At 46.1% G+C, this 25,588-nt stretch overlaps 1 protein-coding gene across 4 annotated transcripts in view; it reads left to right on the top strand.

The window, feature by feature from the left end:
* Positions 1-205: 205 nt before the first annotated feature.
* The window catches only part of MYO5A (myosin VA), a 571,522-nt gene continuing 546,139 nt past the window's right edge, over positions 206-25,588 (top strand). For 2 of the 4 annotated variants that reach the window (XM_069222456.1, XM_069222457.1), the window contains exon 1: positions 207-605. In XM_069222456.1, the coding sequence (XP_069078557.1) occupies positions 567-605 (39 nt within the window). In that variant the 5' untranslated portion in view covers positions 207-566. Of the gene's footprint in view, positions 606-25,588 lie in introns of all 4 variants that reach the window. The other 2 variants (XM_069222454.1, XM_069222458.1) reach the window with 2 other exon arrangements.

Consider the following 25,588-nt stretch of genomic DNA (forward strand, 5'->3'; position numbering starts at 1 on the left):
GAAAAAAATAATGTTTTACAACAGTTTAATAAGGCAGGTTAGCATAGGCATCAGGATTTGCCAACAGCCCATAGTGAAAAACAGTCATTATTTATTTTGTTTGCAGCCGGCAACAACATCAGGCAGACAATTACGATGAACAAGGGCGCACGTGGCCGGATATATTTAGCAAAAAAAAAAAACACTTAGCTTTGAATGTCGCGAGGGCAACGCTACAGCTGGTTTCGCCGTGAAGGGGTTAACCGAGAAGCCGAGTTGCAGGCTTTACAGCATTTCTTGGAGTAGGCTGGGGCTTGTGCTTCTGCCGCCTGTGGGAGGCAGAGCGCACCCAGCAATTACAGAGCAGCTTCCACAGCAGAGCATCGCCAGGCAGAGCACACCTCCCCGCAGCCATCCCTCTGCATACCCACAATGCACAGAGTCTGACTCCAAAATAAGAATCTGGGCAGGTATGATGGCGGTGCTGGCAGCCGCCCTGAGCTGAGAGGTCTCTGTTGTCCCCGGGTGGGACCGCAGTGCTTATCGATTTCCCCTGGCCGAGCGATAGGTCCTAGGAGGTCGTTCAAATGGCGAGCGGCATGGCTGCCACCGAGCTCTACACCAAGGTGAGTGCCCATTGCTGCCGGAGAAGCCCACGCCTGTGATGTTGGTTTTTATTCGCTGCGGGCGGTGCTGGTTATTTTGTGCAGGTGTGCCGGGCGGGGTGAGCATGGTGTATGGCAGCGGGAGGGAAATGGGGGCGGGCAGGGCGGTCCCTGCAGCGGGAAAAGGATGAGACAAAGGAGCCCGAGCACTGGAAGGGAATGAATGAAGGATCCGGTAGAGCTGCCCTGCGGGCCCAGTGCACCCATGCCTCGGCTCGGCTGCTGCAAATGACATATATAGCGCAGCGCCAAATATATCTGATACATGTCCCCTCTGCCGCTACCCACATAATATCTAAGCTGTATGCTGCAGTCACATATGAATAACATCTTCTCGTGCCACTGTCCAGTGGCCCTAGAATGCCTCTCCACCAGTGGTGCTGGAACAATTTTCAGAGTGGGGTGTGCAGCTATCCACGTTACATCACCGAAGTTGTAGGGATTGTGAAAAATCCACGTGTCACACAAACAAAAGTGTAGCTATTGCTCGAGACTCTCACAGCTGATTTTCCGCGTTCCATAATGTGTGATTGATTGAAATGAGCTGCTACGCCCATTCTGCAGGGGTGTAGTGTGTAGCTTGTGGTTTATTTTGGAGCACACTGCATATATATTACCAAAACATGGTCTAGTAGTGCACTGCCATTTACAGACAGCACGCTTTACATTGACGTGCCCACCAAATTTGCACAGGCACAATTTTACTGATGACACTGTATAGGGCACAAATAATAATGTGTAGAAAAACGAGTTTCAGCAAATATGTAACGTTTTTGTATCACCAAGGATGTTGATTAGTTTTGATCCTTTTAAAATCTTTGTTTCCATCATGTTTCAGAAGTGAAACGTGCTTCATTTGTGCTTTCCTAACAGCTGATATGTTTTGAAACATTTGTACAATTAATTTAGAGGTATTTAAATTTTGTTATGTGTTAGAAAGAAATGTCATCGTGCAGCCTTTCCTTTCTCACTCCTGGTACTCCACCAAGATTGTCACATAGTCCTCTCTCGTTGCAGCCAGAGAAAGAAAAGCAAACACCAATCTCCATGATAAAAGAATAAATAGCAATGTATCAGAAGACATAGCCTGACATTTGACCTCTGTCTTTGAATGCACAGCTAATGTGAGAAGATAAAATACAAAATGTAAAGGCATTTTTATTATTCATTCACCCTCTGAACTCCAGCATGTTTATTTTGGAGGTGCTGCAGCATGCCTGGCCCCTACTTATAGTGCCTTTACTCCTATCTCTTCACATCTGTCCTGAGGGGTATCATTCTTGCTGGGTACACTTTGATATCGTGCTCTCCACATATGCCTCAACCAGAGCGTCGAATCAATAATCCTGCACACATCATGTTACTTTAGCTCCCAAGGGCTGCCACCCTTGAGAAAGGGCAGTGTGCATTTTTGCTGAATATGACGTCCTGTAGATTGCTTCTTTTTTTGTGTCACTTGGGTGGTTGTAATGTAAGGGTGCCTTAAAGTAATTACAAAATGACCATGTGGCCCTGATATGGATAACATATCCAGTTGGCAGGTATAGAGGAGACACCAAGTGTATCCTCTGTCCACACACTAAGCAGTCATGAAGCTTGTAGAAATCACATGAATGTGTGTTGGTAGGCATTCCTCAAGCTGAGTGCTGATGGGGTGCTTCCCTGACAAACGTGTAACTTCCCTTGTGTTGATTACTACACCTAACCCTGGGCCATAAGGGACCAGAACCACCATAGCTCTTGGACCGCATTTCCTGACGACACAAGATTGGTTGTTCTTGCATCTTTCACAGGGCCATGACCCGGAAGAGGGACTACATAGACACTAAGAATTAAACCCATCCCTGCTAAGCCTCAAGGCCTTAAGCCTTAAGTATAAGCAGCTTCTAAACCATTTACATTGTCCATTATGATCACTACATGAGTGATGTACGTGGGACTACGATGATTCCAAGGTATCACAGTTTCTCACAAGGTTTTGGCCCAGTACTGGAAATAATGTCCCTCTTTTTAGCATTTTATAGGTAGACCTGGTAAGTTCATTAACACCTGCTTGCTTGTGTTTTTTTTTCTAACAGTTCTAACTCCATCAGTTCCATATTAAAGAAACCATCAGTTCTCTTAAGGTACTTATTTCCACCTTTTGCCATTTAGGGACCAAAATATTTTTTCTTTCCCCTCATTTCTTCTTCACATCCTTAATGTTACTCAGCTATTTTTCCATTACCTCCTCTTTTTAGGGGCGAGCGCAAACGTCTTCGTCCCTCTCCTAATCTCTCTTTAGGGGGATTTTAGCCACACCCATGTTACGCCAGTCACTTTCATTGGTTCGTGGGCTTGCCTTTTAAAATCTGCTTGTTTTCATTTGTGAAAGGCATGCATACGTCATGCCTTTTCCGGTGTTTAGCCCTCCTCGAGAGCACCGGTAAACTACTGGAAACATACGAGGTTCTATGTTTTCCGGATGGTTTCTGGACTCCCTTTTTTCCTTATTTCGCAGCGCGATTGCGCTGTGTGTTTTACACAGCGCGATCGCGCTCAGTTTTTTTCTTTCTTTCATTTAATGTGGCAAGAAAAGTCCAGTTAGTAGTTTACAAAGCTAATAGCTCTAACTCGATGTAATGGGAGACCTGTTGCATTGCAAATGCTTGTTTGGACTGTAATATGTGTTGGACCTATACAAGAATTAATTAGACCTCCCTACTAGGGACTATATATATATATATATATATATATATATATATATATATATATAGTAATCAAATTTAAGGGTTGAATATAATTCGCACACTCGAACAAAATTCAAAAACATAAAGCTAGAATCCAAAATGAGAAACATATTCCTTTTACAATAAACTTGCTTATTAAGCTTCCTATACCCAATGCCGGTGCCACACAAGCCTTCTGTTATACGTTTGCTCTTCTATTTATGCACTTAATGTAGCAGGTTTAGTCTTTGTTTAATTTCTCATGTGTGTCTCACGTTTACCTATGATTCAAGATTAGTATTTTGTGATCGACCACATGCAGAGTAACAACTTAGCAAATGTTTGATAAAAAATAAAAATGATTTATAACTATGTTCTTGTTTCTGACGTACTTTTGACAGTCTTAAAAATTTCCAAGAGCATCAAAAACAAAGTGATAGATGAAATGCTTGAATTTATCTCAGCCACTGGCAATTGCTTGGACCGCATCCTTATCCATTGTTTCCTGCTCACCATGCCACTGACCCTGCTTCTTTGGGAACAGTCCAGTTCATACTCACTAGACAATGTCCTGCCTGAAACAGAACTCAAGCAATCCAGGACCAGTTTAATTCTTATTAGGACCCATCATACAGATATAGATTGGTTCCAGTGCCACAGTGAGCTTGGGAACCACATCTTGGCCATCACACTTAAGGCATCAAAAACACAGTGATAGATTGAATAATTGAATTGGACTCAGCCACTGACAATCTCTTGGGCCGCATCCCAATCCATCATTCTTTGCTCACCATGCCACCTCATTTTGGACCCAATCATATGCAAATCACTCTTGACTCCAGTCTTGACAAACAATCCAAGACGGTTTTACCCTTACTCTGATTTGTATATTGCTACATCTAAACCGCGGTGGCATGATGTACAAAATAATGATGGACTGGGATGCAGCCCTGAGTAATTACCAATGTCTGAGATTAATTCAAGCATTCCATACTTCGCTTTTTTTGTATAATTTAATGCGTTGCCCTGTGAGAGACAGGTATACCCAGATGCTGGTCCTGTGCACACTGTGACACTGAACCCAAGCTACACCTGACTGATGAGCCTTTCTAGGGTGAGCTCTGGGTTGTTTGTATTCCATTTCAGGGAGGACCGAACATGTCAGCTTGGGCTGCACTCTTCCCATTGGAACAGGGTAAAGCGTGATTGCTTACAGCTGGCTCCAAGTTGAGGTGGCATGGTGTGCAAAATAACAATGAAGTGGGATACATCCCCATGTAATTACCAGTGGCTAACCATTCCATCCATCACTTTTTTTGTATACTTTATTGAAAAAGGCCCAGGCCTGCATGCCTTATAGGGGGTAAAACAAAGTTGGATGAAAAAACTAAAGCACTGCATGTATGCCTAAGTCAAAACGTCTACTGTGACATGAGTAAATGAACAGTATTTTACTTCTTAGGATTATGTGCATTACTCTTCTGCCGTATGACGATCTCTGTCGGCAGCCAGGCACTTTAGCAACTGTGTGTTATTGGGCACCACAGCATCTTTGTGTGATAGGAACTCTGGTTTATCTGTGTGCTGGCAGCCACGCCAACATCTCTTTGTGCTGGCAGACATTCCACCATCTCTGTGTGATAAGGCAAGTAGTTTGGCATCTGTGTCTGTGCGGGCAGGCATCTCGGCCTGTGTGTGTTGGAGCCGGTATCCCCCCATCTGTTTGTGCTGACAGGTACCCCATATTTGTCTGCTGGTAAGCACCCCAGCAACTGTGTGTTATTGGGTACTCTCATTTCTCTGTATATGTCACCCACCTACTAATCACTGCGCTGACAGGCATCCCAGCATCTCTGTGTGTGTGTGTGCTCGTAGGCACACTCAATATCTTTCTGCTGGCGGCACTCCCATATTACTGCGTGCAGACAGCCCCCCTTCTTCTGTGTGCTTGGTTGGAAGACACCGTTCCATAGCTGTATGCTGGCGGTGTCCCTCCATTTCTGTATTCTGGAAGTTGTTACTTCATCTCTATGTAAGAGTAACCATTTCACTCAAGGTCATTATGAATACTCTCTTATCCTGGACCTTTCACCCATAAATCTTTGGTTTCGCCTGTGTTTATTTAATCAGTTCAAAGGAAGGATAAACGCGGCTACTGCACCTAGAATTAATTCATCAAAGTCCAAAACTGGAAACAGTATCCTTAATGTACTGGAGTTAGGCGGTCACCCTAGTCTTTGTGCTGGGAGGCATCCTCCTATCGCTCTACCTTCAGGCATTCACCATGTGTGCTGCCAGTTGGCAAGCTTTCCCCTACCACAACCACCAGTCTGTCAACGTGCTGGCAACATCCCTCCAGCTTTGTGGGGCAGAGGGAATTCCGCAATTTCAGTGTGCTGATAGGCACCACTGCTCCTCTGCATGCTTGCAGTCACTTCCGTATCTCTGCGTGCTGGTAGGCATCCCAGAATCTGTGTCGTGGCAGGTGTCTCCATCATTGGTTTCTGGTAGACATCCTCTCTCATTTTTTGTGTGTGCTGGCAGCATTCCTCTTATCACTGTGTACTAAATGTATACCCCATTTTCGCCCTTCACTGGCAGGTACCACTGCATCCTTATGTGCTGGCATTCATCGCTTCAATTTTTGTGTGCCTGCTGGTGTCCAACTTTTTTGTGCGCTGGCAGGCCTTCCACGATCTTAATGTGCTGGCAGGCGTCCCACCACCTATGTGTGCTGTCATCCACCCCGCTGTGTGGTGGCAAGTGTTCGGCTTCTCTGTATGCTGGCAGGCGTCCCACCACCTATGTGTGCTGTCATCCACCCCACTGTGTGGTGGCAAGTGTTCGGCTTCTCTGTATGCTGGCAGGCGTCCCACCACCTATGTGTGCTGTCATCCACCCCGCTGTGTGGTGGCAAGTGTTCGGCTTCTCTGTATGCTGGCAGGCGTCCCACCACCTATGTGTGCTGTCATCCACCCCACTGTGTGGTGGCAATTGTTCGTCTTCTCTGTATGCTGGCAGGTGTCCCACCACCTATGTGTGCTGTCATCCACCCCGCTGTGTGGTGGCAAGTGTTCGGCTTCTTTGTATGCTGGCAGGCGTCAAGTTTCAGTGTGTGCTAACCTGCATACTGCTGTCGCCCTCTGCTAGCAAACACCTTGCTTCTCTGTCTGCTGACATACATCTCTTTATCAGTGTGGTTTCTCTGGGCTTCTCTGTGGAATGGCTTGCATCCCTCTGTCTCCTTGTGCTGGCAGGCGTCCGACTTTGCTTTGTGCTGGAAGGCATCCTACCCATCTCAGCGTAATGTGTGGCATCCCCTTTTGTCTGTTTGCTAACAGTAATTCTTCCTACCTCTGTGTGCTGGCTGGCACCCTTCCATTCTTCGTATTTTGGCAAGCACCAGGCATCCCAGCATTTATGACATGGTAGCCAATCCCTTTTCCCTGTGTTCTGCCAGGCAACACTAGATGTATGTGTTCTGGCAAGCGTCTTCCACATCTCTGCATGTGATGGCAGACGTCCTGCCCCTTTCCTGTCTCCTGGCAGTTCTCCTCCTTCCCCCTAGGCTAGCGGGCATCCTCGCTATCTCAGTGTCGTGCAAGGTATGTTGCTGCCTATATGCATGAGCAGGTACCCTGCTATCGCCGTAGCACGAGCCTGGCGAGCAGGAATAGGAAGGCACATCTGCTCAACAACCTCCTTGTTATTTCCTACATGAACTATATTGTGGCTCTAGTGTCAGTTGTGCACTGCTCGGCTCGTAGTTTGCCATGTGCACAAGCTTTCTAGGCCAGAGCAATACAAACCGCAAGTTAGACATTACTGTTTCAGCTTTATAAATGTAGGCCGTACAATATACTCATAAGATCATTAAAATCTCAGACGTATCTAAAACACATACATAAAAGGGGGACAAGAAAACAAAGGATCTCTAATCTTGAAATTATTTGAACAATATTTCTCCTAGTTATCGCTTAAACGAACACACATTTATAACAGGGCTCACTTCCCGTGAGGCTTAGAAAAAGAGCCTGCAACCTTTATTACACAGAAAAGATCTATACCATTGTAGAATCCATGTAAGTGCATAGTGTCTTCTTCTGTCCCTGTTTTGTCCAGCTGTATTTTCTACTGTAATTAAGACAGCGAGGTGGGGCTAGAAGTGTAAAGGTGTAGGATTATATTAAAATGTTAAACTTAATTTACAATATGACCTCTGTGGCTAATTTAACGCGCCTGCGCCAGCTGTGATGAAAACATGTTAAAATCTCAATATGACCGCCCCCTTCATGATTAGCATGTCAGGCAGGAATATAAACTTTTAATGCTTTTCACCACCTGGCTGTGCAGTGGATAGCTTTAGGTGGCTCTTCACGTGGTTCTGTCGCCAGTGGCATGTGGCCAAAGAAGAACCTACCAGGACCACTTTCGAAACCACTCTAGGGTCTGGAGTTTACCAAGTGTACTATTCTCCTTTTACCAACTCTGCTGTCGCCTGCTACTGTTTTTATTTTTATTTTTAATTCTCTTTTGTACACACTATTTCTCACCGTCGCAGAGGTTAGGACTTTGCCAGAGGTTCCGTGCTCAATTAATACAGTAATCCAGAAATTTGTTTTTGGTTTCAGATAGGTTCAGTCTTTTTGCAGTGTGGCTTTAAACTAGGTTTAACGAGCTGAACGTTGCCCCATAGCAGGGTGTGTGTTAAAATATAGATGCTATTTAAATATATGGATGCCTTTCCAAAAGCATCCAGCCCCGCATAGATTTCTACTTGTAGGTGTTTTCATTGTAGCTTTTCCCACCCCAAAAGATTCCTCATGGCAGTTCCCAAAATGAGACTTCTCAGGATAGCTCAATGTATTTGTTCCACAGTGGAAGTTTAAAGCTTTATGTACAGAGACAGTATGAGTGTTCAAAGTCCCCCATGTGGTGGCTGATGGAGCTATATGAGAAATAAGTCCAATCAAAGGGATTTAAGGGCGGTGCTCAAGTAATACTGCATGCTGGAGGCCGTACCTATTCAGCTGTGGATTTGTTACCAATCATTCATGATGGAATATCAGTGGAATCAGTAGTTCTTAGACATTTCTGGCGAACATAATCAGTTTCTCCCTGTTAGCTTAGGGAAGATTCCATGAACAAGTACGCCATATGATGGCTCCCCTAAAAGATTTTATAAGCCAGATGTTACACCAGTTTCTTTGTTAGGACTGGAATCCCCCGCTGAGTAGCAGGGGCGGCTCCTCCGTTAGAGCGGAGGACGTCGCCCACCGCCAGCAGCAGAAGCTGCAAACCTTTCAGTTTGAAAGGATAATAAACTTTGATTATTATCCTTTCGTTTTGAAAGGGGCGGGGCTATGGGGATGAATATTAGTGAGGGGGAGTGCACAGCATTTCCCCCTCAGAGCACACATGTGTTTGGCCAGCCGTCTTGCGCCGGCCAAACACACATGCGCAGTAGGCTCGGCTGGAGAGAGCATGCACAGGCTCCCAGTCTGCCTGGGAGCACCCTGCTGGGGGTGCAGATTGTGGTAATTACCCCCGGGGGGGGGGACTGTGTCCCAATTTTTATGAGGGTGGAGGCATGGCCATGCCCATGCTGGGCAGCCTCTCACTCCTACAATTCTAAAAAACAGTAGATAACCCCTGGTGTCTAGTGGGCTTTCTGTCCCCCTGGGGCAGATGAGGGAGATTTCACCCATCTGCCCCCCTGGAGGGGGGGGGAGCAGAAAGACGTTTTCCCCATTTTTATGGTTTTGGAGGCATGGCCATGCCAATGATTGGCAGCCCCACCCACTACAGGTATATATTAAAATGTCATCCCCTGTGTCTAGTGGGCTTACAGCCCCAGGGTGTGGAGGGCAGATGGGAGTAATTTCCCCCATTTGCCCCGCAAGGGGGGGGGGGTTGGCTGAAAGACTGTTTCCCCATTTTTATGGGGTTGGGTGGCCCCATGTGGCAATCCATAAGCAGGGATCCACTCGGGAATGGTACCATTGGAAAAGGGAGATTCTGTTCTGTCTGAATCGATGCCTGGGGGTTGGGGGGCTGAGATAGCCGCCCGAGCACTGATGCAGTGGAAGTGAAATGAACCTATTGGCTCATTTCACTTTCATTTTCATTTAAATGATGTCAGCACACCATGCACGCTGATCGGCATTTCAGTGAACAACTCTAAATTATCCTTGGGAGATGGAGAATGTCTTCCCCAGCTCCCGAGGCTAATTTTAGTTGAAGAACCAGGGGGATTTCTTGCGTCATGGTTGAGGACGGCGGCTCAGCACACAAGGACCAGTGCAGACAATGGCTTGGAGCCATCCTCCGCACTGAACTGAATAAATAGCTGTACATTTAATAAAAACAAAGTCCTCCTCAGTGGCTTAACGTCCTTGAGCACAACGTTTAACTGAATTTCAAATGAGAAATCAGTGCTGAATGTAATTTCCATACTTAAAAATTTTTGTTAATTTGTTGGGGGCATTTCTGATTTTTAAAGTTAATAGTAAGTTGAGGGTATTTCTGGATTGGTGCCTTCGATTTGCAGCAGACCAAGGTCCTTTTTTTATTTATTGGAACACAAGGTTTAAAACGTGACTTCGTTTGAGTGGTTCATGGGCCTTTTTCAGTTTGGAAGTACATTTTGGCTGCAACAGTGTACTTTGGGACGTGCACGTGGTATACTACTAATGACTGTGCTCAAAGAAACACAGAGATATGTAACCATAAATTCCAGTGATCAATACTGGTTGACTTTAGAGGACGATAAATGTATGGATCAATCAATTTCATTTGCCTCACCCTAGGCTTTCCAGCAAGTTCATTGGATTGTAGACCACTAACAGATTGGCCATTAGGGTTGCTGGCTTATCTTTATTCAGTGTCTGAAGAAGCTCCTCTCAAGGCAATTACAGCTACTCTCAAAAACCAGAAGACTGAAGGTTTATTCCAAAGGAAATAATTATCCTCCACAAATTCTTGCAGATATCGCCACCTCGTCACTGGAAAGTTGCCAAATAAGCAATTGTTGGCCCATACCTTTTATACTGACACGTTTGCTCCATGTTGTACCAAAGGTTAATATTGTTAACATTTTTCAATATATTCCACTTTTTTGCAATATATTATACCTTTGTGTCGAAGAGAGTCAAAAGAAAAAATGGAACAATACAATACTGACTTTTAGAAATACATATCTTTCATGAATAATGGTCGTAATGGTAATGTTATCATTTGAGACCGTTCATAGAGATTTGAAAAACATTTTACATGATATTTAATTTGTTGTAGCGTGTCATTTTTGTTTAGCAGGTGCCATGATTTGCTACAGTAAAATAGTTATTTACTGTGATGTAAAATATCATCTAATTTAACTATATCACCTACTGCAGTTTCCTATGAGTGTGAGAAATAGCAAAATACAATTTCACAACACTGCCACATTGGTATCACTAACAGGTCAACAGAGAAGGTTTCCTTATGTTTGCTGAAAGTCTGATTCTCATGTTAAGTAAAATGACATAATCTCATTAGAAGATATCCTCTGTGGAGATCACTGGCCAAGACACATAGAAATGGTGTTCAACTCTTAGATCCCCGCTGTCTGTAACAGATCCCATGGTGGTTGAGAGGATAGTATGAAGTACACTACTGATTTTAAAATTGATTAGGTTCTTTGGATTATTTACATCTCAGTCAGTATGTCACTGACCTGTTTCAGGTCCTGAGCTCGCCCCCCACGACCGCAGCACCAACCTGCTGCCTCCTGCCTCTGTCCCCCGACCACGCTGCTGTTTGCGTGTTCGAGGCCCTCCTCCACCCGCAGGCATCCTCCTGCGCCTCATCCCTGGGGTCTAGTGGGCTCTGACTAGCTTCACTTGACCCGTGTGCCGCTTTCCGCCGTCCCGTAAGTTGTTTTTCTCATTTTTCTGCGCCTCGCCTCTGGCGCTTCTGCCCCCGTTGTGCCCCTCTGATTGCTGTTTCCCCGATCGTGTACTGTGCCATTACTGTATTTCATACTGTGTGTTTTCATATTGTGACTGCCTTTAATTTCGCTCGTTTTTTGTGCCTTTTGCCCCTTGTGCGCTCCCCCTGCTCTCCGATCCCTGCCGCTGCCTGCCTGTGGCCCCGCCCCCCTCGCGCCCCCATTCGCCGCTCCCTCCCGCCTCCCAGCTGCTCCTCCCTCCCCCCCTCCCTTCTTAATAGCTGGCGCTGCGCGTCGCGAGTGAGCGACCTCTGACCTGTTTCAGGTCCTGAGCTCGCCCCCCACGACCGCAGCACCAACCTACTGCCTCCTGCCTCTGTCCCCCGACCACGCTGCTGTTTGCGTGTTCGAGGCCCTCCTCCACCCGCAGGCATCCTCCTGCGCCTCATCCCTGGGGTCTAGTGGGCTCTGACTAGCTTCACTTGACCCGTGTGCCGCTTTCCGCCGTCCCGTAAGTTGTTTTTCTCATTTTTCTGCGCCTCGCCTCTGGCGCTTCTGCCCCCGTTGTGCCCCTCTGATTGCTGTTTCCCCGATCGTGTACTGTGCCATTACTGTATTTCATACTGTGTGTTTTCATATTGTGACTGCCTTTAATTTCGCTCATTTTTTGTGCCTTTTGCCCCTTGTGCGCTCCCCCTGCTCTCCGATCCCTGCTGCTGCCTCCCTGCGGCCCCGCCCCCCTCGCGCCCCCATTCGCCGCTCCCTCCCGCCTCCCAGCTGCTCCTCCCTACCCCCTCCCTTCTTAATGGCTGGCGCTGCGCGTCCGCGCCGGAGGCGCGCCAGAGGCAAGCCCGTCTGCGCCCGTCCGCGCCTGGACCGCGCCCAGCGCCACCCCCCCTGGTCCCCGCGCCCCCCGCAGCCCCTGCGTCCGCTACTCAATCAACGAACTCCGCGCACTCAACCCCGGCCCCTCCGCAGAGTGCTTCCTTGCAACCCCGAAGCACACAAAAGGACCCTTCTCCTGCCGCACCTGCAACTTCTCCTGCGACAGAACGGCGAAGCCAACAACAAGAACTTCCAACACCAACCACCTGAACTGCATCCTCATCAACACACGCTCCGCACGAAAACACGCCATCGAACTCTGGGACTTACTCGACACCACCGCCCCTGACGTGGCCTTCCTGACCGAAACCTGGTGGAATGACTCCTCGGCCCCGGACATTGCAATCGCCATACCGGAGGGATACAAAATCACCAGAAGAGATCGAACCAACGGAATCGGCGGCGGAATAGCCATCGCCCACAAATCTACCCTCAAAATCCACACCCACACGGACGACACCCTCAAGACAGCCGAACACCTCCACTTCCAGATCCACACGGACCCCAACACGACCCTCAGAGGAACTCTCATATACCGCCCTCCAGGACCAAGAGCCCCCTTCAGCGACACCATCGCCGACCTCGCGAGCACCCACGCCCCCGCTTCCCCAGACTACATCCTCCTGGGAGATCTAAACTACCATCTGGAAAATAACAACGACGTCAACACCGCATCACTGACCTCCAACCTCCTCAACCTCGGACTCCGTCAACTGGTCAACACTCCCACCCACATCGCCGGACACACTCTTGACCCCCTCTTCACCTCAAGCAACCACATCTCTTTCAGCCACACCTCCGAACTCCACTGGACCGACCATCACTGCGTCCACTTTTCCTATACGAAAATCACCGAACACCACCGCATCCCCCTACCTCCTCACCGCCGCTGGGGAAAAATCACCCAAGACCAACTAACCAGCACCCTCGTCAAAAACCCACCACCCGACTCAACCGACCCGAGCACTGCCGCCATCAACCTCCATCAATGGATCCTCGACTGCGCCAACACCTTAGCCCCACTCAAGAAACCCACCGCCAACCAAGGAAAGAAAAAACCAGCCTGGTTCACAGACGAACTGACCGCCTCCAAAAGCCGCTGCCAGAAGCTCAAGAAGAAGTGGATATTAGAGCGCACACCCGACAACCTCGCCTCCCTCAAAGACGCCAACCGTGAACACCTCCAACGGATCCGAGTCGCCAAGCGCGCCCACTTCACTGAACGCATCAACAACAACGCCCACGACTGCAAAGAACTCTTCGGCATCGTAAAGGAACTCTCAAACCCCAACGCCAACTCCAACGACATCCCGCCCTCCCAGAAACTCTGCGACGACCTCTCCACCTTCTTCCACCAGAAAATCACAACCATCCACGACAGCTTCAACACCACTCCGCCGCCAGACCCCACCCCGGACATCTCCACAGACGCCTGCCGCCTCACCGCCTGGACCCACGTGGACGACACCGAAACAATGACAACCATGAACACCATCCACTCAGGCTCCCCCACGGACCCATGCCCACATCACGTGTTCAACAAAGCCAACGCCATCATCGCCCCCAAACTCCGCAAGATCATCAACCTCTCCTTCGACTCCGCCACCTTCCCAGACAGCTGGAAACACGCAGAAATCCAACCCCTTCTCAAGAAACCCAAGGCTGACCCCAACGACCTCAAAAACTTCCGACCGATCTCTCTCCTCCCTTTTCCAGCAAAAGTCATCGAGAAGATCGTCAACACCCAGCTCGCCCTCTTCCTCGAAGACAACTCCATCCTAGACCCCTCTCAATCCGGTTTCAGACGAAACCACAGCACCGAGACTGCACTCCTCGCCGCCACAGATGACATCAGAACTCAAATGGACAGCGGCGAAACCTCGGCCCTCATCCTCCTCGACCTATCTGCCGCTTTTGACACAGTCTGCCACCGCACCCTACTGACCCGCCTCCATGAAGCCGGCATCCAAGATAAAGCCCTCAACTGGATCTCATCCTTCCTCTCCGACAGAACCCAGAGAGTACGACTCTCCCCTTTCCGCTCCAAAGCCACCAACCTCATCTGCGGCGTCCCCCAAGGCTCCTCCCTCAGCCCTACGTTGTTCAACGTCTACATGGCCCCCCTCGCTAAACTGGCCCGCCAACATCACCTCAGCATCATCTCCTACGCCAACGACACCCAGCTCGTCCTCTCCCTGACCAAAGACCCACTCACCGCCAAAAACAACCTCCACGAGGGACTAAAAGCCATCGCCGAGTGGATGAACGACAGCCGCCTGAAGCTCAACTCCGACAAGACGGAAGTCCTCATCCTCGGGCGCACCCCTTCGGCCTGGAACGACTCCTGGTGGCCCACCGACTTCGGTCCCCCACCCACCCCAGCCAGCCATGCAAGAAACCTCGGCTTCATCCTGGACTCCGCCCTCACCATGTCCAAACAGGTCAGCGCCGTCTCCTCTTCCTGCTTCAACACCCTTCGAATGCTCCGCAGAATTTTCAAGTGGATCCCAACAGGAACCAGAAAGACGGTGACCCAAGCCCTCGTCAGTAGCAGACTTGACTACGGCAACGCACTCTACACAGGCATCCCAACAAAAGACATCAAACGACTCCAGCGTATCCAAAATGCATCCGCCCGCCTGATCCTCGACATACCCCGCCGATGTCACATCTCCCCTCACCTGAAGGACCTCCACTGGCTCCCCGTGGACAAGAGGATTACCTTTAAACTCCTCACCCACGCTCACAAGGCTCTACACAACACCGGACCTACCTACCTCAACTCCAGACTCAACTTTTACGCCCCCACTCGTCAACTCCGCTCTGCCAATCTCGCCCTCGCCATCGTCCCCAGGATCCAGCGCAAGACCTCCGGCGGCAGATCCTTCTCCTTCCTCGCCGCCAAGACCTGGAACTCTCTCCCCACCTCACTACGACAGGCCCAGGACCTCCTCACCTTCAGGAGACTCCTCAAGACCTGGCTTTTCGACCGCTAACAGCTCACCCACCCCACCCCCCCCCCAGCGCCTCGAAACCCTGACGGGTACATAGTGCGCTTTATAAATGTAATGATTGATTGATTGATTGATTGTGTCCTTTTAGGATGTGGAATGCTGTGCTACTTGTATATCAACAATAAAAGTGCATGTTAAGTGTGATCAAATAAAATATTTGGGGTATGAAATACGTTAATCTACTTGCAAGCTTGAAAGAATTACAGTACATTTAAAGACCTTTCAATATTACTGTTTATACCACATTTATTGTGTTTTCCGAGGAGGAAAAAAAATATGTCTAACCCCATTCGCGTCATGGGATCTCATATAGTTGGTTACAACCCTTCCCTGAGCATTGATTCTGTGGAGTCTGAACTGCATTACTTGCTGGAGCTTTGCCCCCATTTTCCCCATGTTTGACCATGTCCCTTATTTTAGTTGCACTATTTGTCAGGTTGTGTTTTTGTGAACCCAGTTCTCTGTATAGGGATGTGCTACTTCTTAGTTGTAATGTCTTGCACTGTAAATAACCAAAATTAAATTGAATTACATTTAATCTTCAGAAGTTACATAAGCAGTGGTGGCCGGTAATTTTAGGATAGAGGGGGGCGGCCCGGAAGCACACTCACTCCCTCACTCACTCACTCATTCATTCACACACCCACCACTCATCAACATTCAAACATACACGCATGCACGCACCAAACATTCATTTAAAAAACAAACACACACTTACCTTCAGCTCGGAGGTCACAGGAGGGTTGAGGCTGCTGCCTTCCCTCTCTGGCTGACCTTAGGGCAGCCAATGAGGGAAGGCAGCAGTCACAACTTTGTCACAGAGTGGGATGGGGTCAGTGAGACTTCTGACCCTATCCCACTCTGACGAGGTGTCACTGATTGACACTCGCCCTCGGCGCTTCAGGACTTAAACCTGAAGCACCCAGGTCGGAGTAAATGGGTGATGCTTCCCTTCGTCACTGAGGGAGAGGGCCTCGAGGCACCTTTGCTGAGCCGAGGAGGTCAAGCCCATAGGAGCTGTGACCTCTTCAGCCCAGCAAAGTTCAGCTCAGGCAGCTAGAAGTCTGCGCAAATCGCGCATGTCTCGCTCCTTGCTGCCTGAGCTGAACATGAAGAGTGTCTGTCAGACTGACTTTTGCTCAGCCTGACAGCCACTCGTCATGAGGGGCAAAAGGTGGGGTGGTGTGGCCCCTCCACCCTAAAGGACAGGCCGCAGCTGTATATAAGTAGGAGAATGAGGAATGCTTGTTAGTCCTCGGCACACGTTCTGATTAAAACTGAATTTAAACATTTCCTACCCAAGAGAAAAATTGCTTCTGTTTTATAAAAGCCCTCACCTGATCTGCATCTAAAACCTAGCCCATCTCAGCATTAAATAAATCTCCGTCTTACTATGGTGGCTTTTTAAAATAACTAATGTTATGCTATTTGTCAGGACCTCTGCGGGACTTTCAGGGGCTAACTTTGAAAGACACGCCTGAGCCTGGAATTATTGGCCTCTTGATATGCATTTGGGACTACTAAATAATTATTGATGTGTAGATATTAAGGGCCAATTTAATAGCATTTCCAGCTAACAACAAATTGGAGCACCTGTGCAATTCCTGTGAAGTTACCTCTAAACTGGTGTTATTTAAACTGACTGTGTAGACAAAGCAGGTGCATTGTCAGACAGCAGAATGTTGTGATTAGGTGATGGGTTTGGAACGTTGAGAGAGCCAGGCAGAGTTGGAGTTGTAAGAGAGCGGTTGACCGAGAAAGACGGTTGGAAGCTCAGCTGCATGCAGTAGAGAAAGTGAATCCTATGAGTGAATCTGGGCAAACCAGAGCAGAATTTCATGAGGCTGACTACAGAGATCAGGCCTCAGAGACTGACTTAACAAGGAAAGTATCACTGGGGTACCCTCTTTGCTGCTCTTATTGGCTGACTTCATGCTCCTGTATTTGAGGTAAGGTGAAGGCCAATTGTTTATGATTCCTGAAACTGAAAAACGTGTAGATAAAAGTCTTCAAAGTTTATTCCAGAATTACAGCTTGTTTTTTGTTTAGAAGTCACAAATTAAACAGTATAGATGAATGGTTTGATGATGCAGGTGGCTGGACAGGGTACATAGTCGGATTCATTAAACCAGTTCAGAAACTTTTTTGGCTGTCGGTGCATGACACTGAGAATGTGGAGTCCACTAACATTATGGCGAGAAGTGAAACGCCTCTACAGGTCGGAGTGGAAGCTTGTTGCCTGAAGAATGGTTCTCATCCTCTCTTGTCAACATGTTCCAAATAATGAAGAACTTTCCATCAGAAGCAACTGCAATGTCATGCAATGTACCCCAGGGTTCAAATCTGGCACTTGCTCTGTTCACCTTGCACCTGCAGCCACTATTTCTGTCCATCCAGCAACATGCCAGTGGCATGAAAATATACTTAAAAACAACAACTAAATTCACTATATGCACCTCCCTGAAAAGCTCCAAGAAATATATGTTAGAAAATATCACATGCTTGATCAACATACAGAGCTCCCCTTCCTTGTTCCATGTCACAGTTGTGAGATTTGCTGAAATACAATGGCTTTGGGGGTTCCCTCTACCCACAATAAAATTCCTTGGATTCACTCTGGATCCCATCATCCCATCAGAACTCCAATACTGCATCTTAACAGAGAGGCCAAATCAACATTTCTATTTTTACTTACTTAAAAATAATTCCATCATGAAATATCAGCAATCCATGCGTGTTATTTGTAGTCTGGATTTCAGTAACGCTCTAGGACATGGGTACTCACAGACATTTTCACAGGGGCCAAAAAGTTTGGTCTGTGATGTGCCCGAGGGCCACATCGATGCCAGAGAAATGGCGGCCGAGCGAGGGAATTAGGGGGATTGGCTGCTAGGTATGGGTAGGCGAAGTGAAGGATACACGCCTAGTGACTGATTTGAGCAATATGAATCTAGGAAACCTGAGATTAATCTAGTCTTCCCCACTTTTCCAAATTGTGTGATCCTAGACAATTGCTTACTTTCAATTTCCCTCCTTTTTTTCATTATCACACATGAGGACAGCAAAATTTCAGCATCTACACTGTAAAAATGTGCTCCTGTGTTTGATGTAAAAAAAAAAACTATAAAATTGTTCCTGTACGGTAGGAGCCCAGGCCTCTCAAAACGTGCACAGAACATCTGACTTGCCTCTTTAATTCACTATTGGCATATTTGTCAGGGTAGGGTAAGAATTAATGTTTCTGAATTCATGTTTGAAAACTATCACTTTTAAATTAATACTTCTCATTGCAATGATATAACAACTTATACTTAGGTTGAAAGGTTCATCATGTTAACTTAATACACATTTTGAAGCAACTGTGATATTTTTACACTTTTCCTGCAGGATGTCTTTAAAAATGAACCTGTTTCTTAAGTGGAGCTCAGGACTCTCTAAATACTTCCTTTCCACCAGTTAACCATGAAATATTTAAGATCTTTTATTTTTAGAGCTGAATTCAGTGAACAGCAGCCCTGTACTCCTGTTGCCCAGGGGGCTGCATGTAAAGGTCAGTGGGGCTGCATGCGGCCCCTGGGCTATACTTTGAGTATCCTAGGAGGTGCCTATAACTTAATTCAACAACCATAGGCAACTGCACTGGCTCCCTAGTAATGCAAAGTATATTTTCAAACTGCGTTGCCTTGCTTACAAATGTATCTGTTAAAACAGTTCTTCTGTTTCTGGGGGCACTAAGAGGCCTCAGAAGGGACAACTTTCTTCTAATTGAGGTAACAAAATTCAAAACATCTCTCCCTCAGAAGTAGTCCTTCACTTGCGCTGTAGCTTTAGCCTGGAACTCTTGGAACTCCGTACATCCCAGCATGAGAAGGGAGCCGTCTCAGTCACAATCAAATCTCCATGACTTTTTTGTGATGACCTTCCTCTAATCTAATCTGTTTTCCGTGCAGTTCTATTCTTTAGCTTGGTTGAGTGGTTATCCTACTGTTTTGCCGTAACTGTTTTAACGAAAGTTACAGTGCAAATACAGCAATAATCACGTTTCAGTGGGCCCCTCTCCAGCTGCACCAATGGAAGCTAGGAGTGTGATACCTTAGGAGCAGGAGTGGAGGCACTGGGTGTGGGAGTCGACATGAAAGTAACTACACCATAATTTAGCTAGGGACTGTGGCCATGTAACCTGAGACTACTGTTAAAGTGAGGTGTGTAGGATGCATCAACCTAAACTCAGTTTCTGATTCTCCAGCATTTTATTATAGAACTACAACATTTATGATGTTCCCAAAATATAACTTGTAAAACATATTTATTACAATTTAAGGTACCGTTTCAATAAACCTAAAATCCCCTTTTTTTATGGCATAGAATGTGTTCCCCCTTGTAATAGTTTTCGCACAGTTGTCTACACTAGAGCAGTGCTCCCCATGCCTTTTTGTCGTAGTCTCCCCCTAATCAACGGTACAAATAATGTGGTACTATTGTGCCACCAGAATGACACAACAGCAAATATTTTCACACAATTAATGTGTAAATATTTAATCAATGCAAGCAAACAAAATATTATAGTTGTGCATGACAAGGGTATTTCAACTACGAAATGTAAACACTGATATTCAGTGGTGTAGCTTAATAAATCAAAATATGTATGGGAAGCCTTGCAAATATGTGGAACATAGCTAGTAACCCAAACATTCTAAAAGAGATTTGGAGGAGCTCTTTGAACTTAAAGTCCAAAAATGGTGCTCTTTATTGCTTTTCTTTCTCAACACAATGCATTCATAACGTGAAATTGAAAATCTCATGCTCCAGTAACCCAATGGGGTAATATTAGCACCCGCAGTGCGGGGCAGGTGCCCGAGCTCCAAAGGGCCTCCTCAGCACAGCTGGCACTCTAAACTGCCGACAGGTCCCAGGCCTGAGAGCCCCTAACTGGGTCTGGGTGCATCCTCATGTTCTTTGCAGGGACCCCCTCCCCCCTCAAGTTTCATTACGCCACTGCAGAAGCCAAATGGTTTAAAGGGATAGCCTCCCAGAAACGTTGTCCAAATAATATTTTTAACATTGGAAATTTTACAAGAGCACTGTTTTCTCCTTCAAAAGCGTGTTTTCTCATGCACATTTGCAAACACTTTGCCATTCCTTCCGAACCTTGCAGTGAAAATATTACTGCATGTTACTGTAGAAAATCTGTAATAAAATCGTCCACCCAGATTATGAGTGGTTGGCGGCTTTACAATATGTGGTTCTTGCAAATGTGATTTTATCAGTTGCAAAGTAAGCACATGCCCTTCACTTGTGCTAAACTGCAGAGAATTTTGGCATGCGAAGTACTAATAGTGTTTAACACAATTTGGAAGATTAACCATGTTATGTTCATGTACATTGCATTAGTATTTCTCAATGTAAAGTTTAAGTGCAGTTTTACTGCTGTAGTAAAACTGGGAATTGTACAGAAGCATTTGAGATGTCAAGAAAACACAAGATAAAATTACCAAACCCACTTAGAAATATAGAGACGTTTTAATACACAGAATAAAATTAGATAAGGAGTACAAAGATATGATTTTTTTAATTTGTAAGGCTGAACAACCCTAGAATTATTAAAGCACCATTGAAAAATGACATTTTGCAGTTGTCCTTGACCTATGTGCTATTTGACGCTGACCGTGATGAAATGGCAGTCAGATACGTGAAAGTGGTCATCCCATTCTAAAAGAACTTAGTCTCTGAAATAGAAGTCAAAATCCTTCAGCAGGGCAAGGTGCAAGGTTTTTACCATGGGTCTTAGTTACTTTTATGGTTCTTGGAATTCCCCATCTTAGTAAGGCTGGATGCTTTAGCTGGGCAGCGCTCCGCAAGGCAGATATCTTTATCATTAACTCTCCCAGCCAAGTATACTGGTCCCCCTCAAGGTGAGATGAGGTCCAGTCTGCCCAGTTTTGCGTCAAGCAACACAAAGTACATTTTTACAAAGTTAATTTCAGAGTAGCATTTTCATAAATCTGATTTCACCATTAAATAAGATTTGTGAAATTAAGCAGCAAATAACTTTGAATGATTTCTCAAGCATATTTCTCAAGCATTTTCCCAGTCAGGGAGGTAGATACTATTTTAGTTGCACTTAGGTCTTTCGATGGGAACGTTTTTAGCTCAGCCTAAAATGTAACTAGTTTTTTTTAATTTTATTTCACTGTGAGAGAACACTAAACTCAATATATAGTATGTCCTATTTTTATATATTTGCACCCAGCCCTGTGGGTGTACAAGGCATACTTTAGGAAAGACTTATGAATATATAAAATAGGCTTTTCTACATTCCACATGCAGTTTTTCCTGCAGTTTAAACTGCAGCCCAGCCAGAACATAATGGAGGTCCTGGAAGCTATGTCATTTTCTTTCATCTTTGTGGGTGGTGTGAGGTTACACTGAATCCCATATATGGCATTGAACGTTCCATGCCATGAGTATATTTGATGCACTATTTGCTGTGGACTGATAAGGATGGGTAATTCCAATGCACAGCATGTGTTTTGTGGAGGAAACACAGGCTCCTTAATATAGAGTAGTAGTGGTAAAGAGCACGTAGTTCCAAAGCCTGCTAAAGCAGATTGGAAGAAAATGAATGGAATAACAACAAAAAAGATGTTATTGCTCACACCATATGAAGACCATTCTTCAGCTACTGGTAAGATTGCAGCAATATGTTGAGCACTTGCTGCAGTGATATGCCGGTTGTCTCAGATCACGGGTTAAAATCTCAATTGGAGAGGCTTCACACTGTATCCATCCAATGTTCTTAGTCCCTTTTGTCAGGTGAGAGCCAATAACTTAGGTTATTGGCGCACTCCACCATCCGTTAATGCTGCATTAGCTCGGAAGTTGCAGTCTTGAAAATGAGACAGTCAATTTAATTATTTTGATCGCAGTTAATAAATACATATATAGAAAAGCATTGGAATTTCTCCCAAAACACGCACTTGATATAAAGCACTCTCAAGTAGCAGATAAAGGATGAAGGATGGCGGCGTGGCAGAGAGGGGCTTGCACGTGCTGATGGATTTATTGATCTTGAAGCTGAATAATAATGCTGGTTTTGTCCCTTGCCCTTCCTTTGTGCCCTTGCAGGCGTCTCGGGACCATAATGTCCCATGCCGGTCATTTGCCAGTTTTATCAATGTGCTTAGTCGTCAATAGTAATATTTAATGGAGTTGCTCAATCTCAACTGTGACATTAAGGTTAATATACTGATCTCTCACTCTTTGTTTGGGAAAAATGTACCATTACTTATGAAGTTCTTCTTCCAAACTGTTTTAAAACACAACACTTGTGGTGTCCCATAAGGTCTCCTTGTTTCTTTATTTATCTTCCTCTTCTTTTAATAATGAAGCCGTTTCCAAGCCACCATCATAGAATCCTTCCCCAGGGCCTGTGACTGCATTAGCACTTACCAGAGGCTGTGCAGCACAGTGTCATAAATAAAACATGCCTGATCTTTCAGGGCTGGAACCATTAGTTTGACCTTAGCTGACGGCATGCACAGACGATTCATGGGGTGATTGGTGTTCTGTCACTGACTGGAAGTCACTTAGTCACTTACACAGCTGCAGTGATGGCAGACCAAGGGACACACATTGTAGTCTCTGTGCTTAGCTCATGCTTCTTGTTCCATTTAATCTGCTTCTGGTGATTTCTGAGGCTCTAGTGCAACTCGCTGCAACCGGTGCAATGCATTATTACTTGGCGATCATCCTAACCTGGTAAAATAGCTCATTGAGTTGAGCACTCGTTTTTAGGTCGAGCGCGCAAGCGCTCTAACTTGTTGTAATCTATCTGTAGGCTTTTAACCATACCCACGGTGCGCGCATCACTAGCACTCATTCATGAGCTTGCCTTTCAAAAATCCTCTGTTATCATTAGTAAGTGCTTTACGTTTGTCTCTTCTTGGGGCAGTTTTGTTATCACCTTGGCCATCGACCCTATTACATGGGTAATTGCATGTTTGCTGAAACGTTTGACTGCGAGCGAACTTCTTTTACCTTTTGTGTCTCTCCTTCGCGCTCACGGCGGCCATGGCGCTTTGAACTGGCTTACTTATGACAACTTTTTACTTTTCATTTTCAATTTATGTGGCAAGAAAAATCCAGTTGGGAATTTACAACGCTAATAGTTCTAACTCGAGTAAACGTGAGACCCACTGCATTGCAAATGCTTGTTCATATCTGTGACCACAGTTTCAAGTCCTGGCAAGGTAGATTCATGCTTTCATCTTCCTGAGGTCGGTGAAACAAATCCCAATTTCGATTGCATATAAAATGTATAATCTGATGAAGACACTTGCTGTGGTTGTATGACACCCAACTGAGGTTGTGAATATCGACCTACAAAAATATTGCATTCACTGCTTCAGCTAGCATTGTATTGCAATGGAAAGTATATATTTACTGTTCTTAACTTCTGCTTAAACTATCCTTGGCTTGCATTGTATTAGATTGACCAATGTAGTGGATGCGATACATTTATGATGCCATATAATGGTGGAATCCGATCCTCTCCCCTCCCCACCACCACCTGCCTTCTCTTTCTTCTGTAATATCGTGTACATTTTCTGCCTATTTTACATGCGGGCAAATAGGTTAGTCTTCCTAGGTTAGCTGCCCCAATACATTCTGTATATATTTGCATGTCCTGGTGTACAAAAATCTTTCACCACTTGGTGAAAACGACTAGATTGCTGTATTACAAGTAAATAACAAAATGGCAGGAGATAGTTGGATGCGTGACATATATCCTTGCTTTGTCAAAGTAATGCGTCCCGTTGCTGTGCAATGACGGAGAAGTATTAGTCTGGTGTAATGGTGCTGCATTGGACCTCCTTTATGTAGATGATGCTTCCCGCTCTTGGAATGCATTCATTACATTGTTTACTGTTTTGGCTGTAGTACCGCTTCTCTTTCGAGGACATTTGTCATTCTGTGCCTAGAAGTGACAAACTGAGCAAAGGTAGATGGCACCTGCTGGCACCCTTCTATCCAGCATAATGTTATATCTGTATTGTAATGTTAAGATTGTAGTGCATTTTCAGTTTGTATGTGGTGAGTTCTTCATTTTGGTTGAAAGTCCTACCTTAGCATTCTGCGTCTTTTGTAGGCCTTCTACGAGGGTGAACTGCTGTTTTCATGGACACGTCTCCCATCTATTTGGATTTCCAACTGCTGCTTTTCAGAGTGTTCCGGCCCATGTCACAACCAGAGATCAGTGTAATTGCAATAAGGGACAGTATGACTGGTGTGGAATACACATCACTAAAGGGTTGGGGGCTCAGCAGATGCACAGTGTAAAGTAGGGTGGAGGACGAGCCTGTGGAGGGCACGCATGATGACCACTGCGAGTGGCAAAGGCAGCCTTTCAAAGCTACCAAGAGCAGCACCACTCTCAACATCAGCACCGTCATCAGCGAGTTCAGTGAGTGCTAGTAAGCTGACGGAGCAACTGAGTTACATAAGTGTACCTAAAGGATTTCTGGGTTTAGCGAGAGGCAGGGAGCCTAAAGGCGCACCCAGGAGTGCCTTAAGGATTAAGAGATGGCTGGTCTGGGAGTATGGAAGTTGTATTGTCATATGGCTCGAGAGGACAGCATCAATGTCACTGGAGAATACCTGGTGAGGTCCGGGGGTTCCTTGCTTTCTGCAGAAGAGGTTAGGTAGAGTGGCTAGGTTACAAGACAGAAGGGTGTTTGCAAGTTGTTACAAGATGGAGCAGGATGTGTTGGGATCCAGAGATGGAGCTCGGAGTATGAGTTTACAAGAGCTAATTAGACAAAGACAGGAATTTAATTGTTACACGCTTGTGAAGACAAGACTTATTAGCGTTATAAATGCTTATTTTTTTCCTGGGCCTACTGTTTCCTCCGACTCGGTCATGATTTGTGCCGCTATGGAAACATTACTGTGCAGTACCTGTTCTGTGCATAAAGGGCTCTGGGACTGCCGCCGCCACTGTAGCTCTGTGCCCAGACGTCTATCACTAATGCGGGAGAACAAAACTTGCATTGATGCCGACTGCTCACTTGCTCTATTGAGGGAGTCATGTACGAGAAACTTGCAGTGCTTCCGGGCAGGCTGTGGGAGCTGTGCGTGAAGGATCCTTGCAGTGCTGCTGCCCAAACTGCACTTGTGTGTGAAGGAAGCTCACAGTTTCTGCCTGAGTGCGCCACACTTGTCCGGCACAAAGGCTCCCTTTTCTTCAGCTGGCTGTGCCGTACATCTTAGCATGTGAGGGGAGCTTTCTCTAGAATAACTATTATTTGCCCGTTCTTGTAAGAAAACATGCTTGTACAAGCCTTACTACCCGCAACGAGGCGCTGAAGCGCTTAGTGATGGAAAACTGTATAGTGTGCAGTTTTCACTGTT

Source organism: Pleurodeles waltl, chromosome 3_1, assembly GCF_031143425.1.
Source record: "Pleurodeles waltl isolate 20211129_DDA chromosome 3_1, aPleWal1.hap1.20221129, whole genome shotgun sequence".
Lineage (NCBI taxonomy): Eukaryota > Metazoa > Chordata > Amphibia > Caudata > Salamandridae > Pleurodeles > Pleurodeles waltl.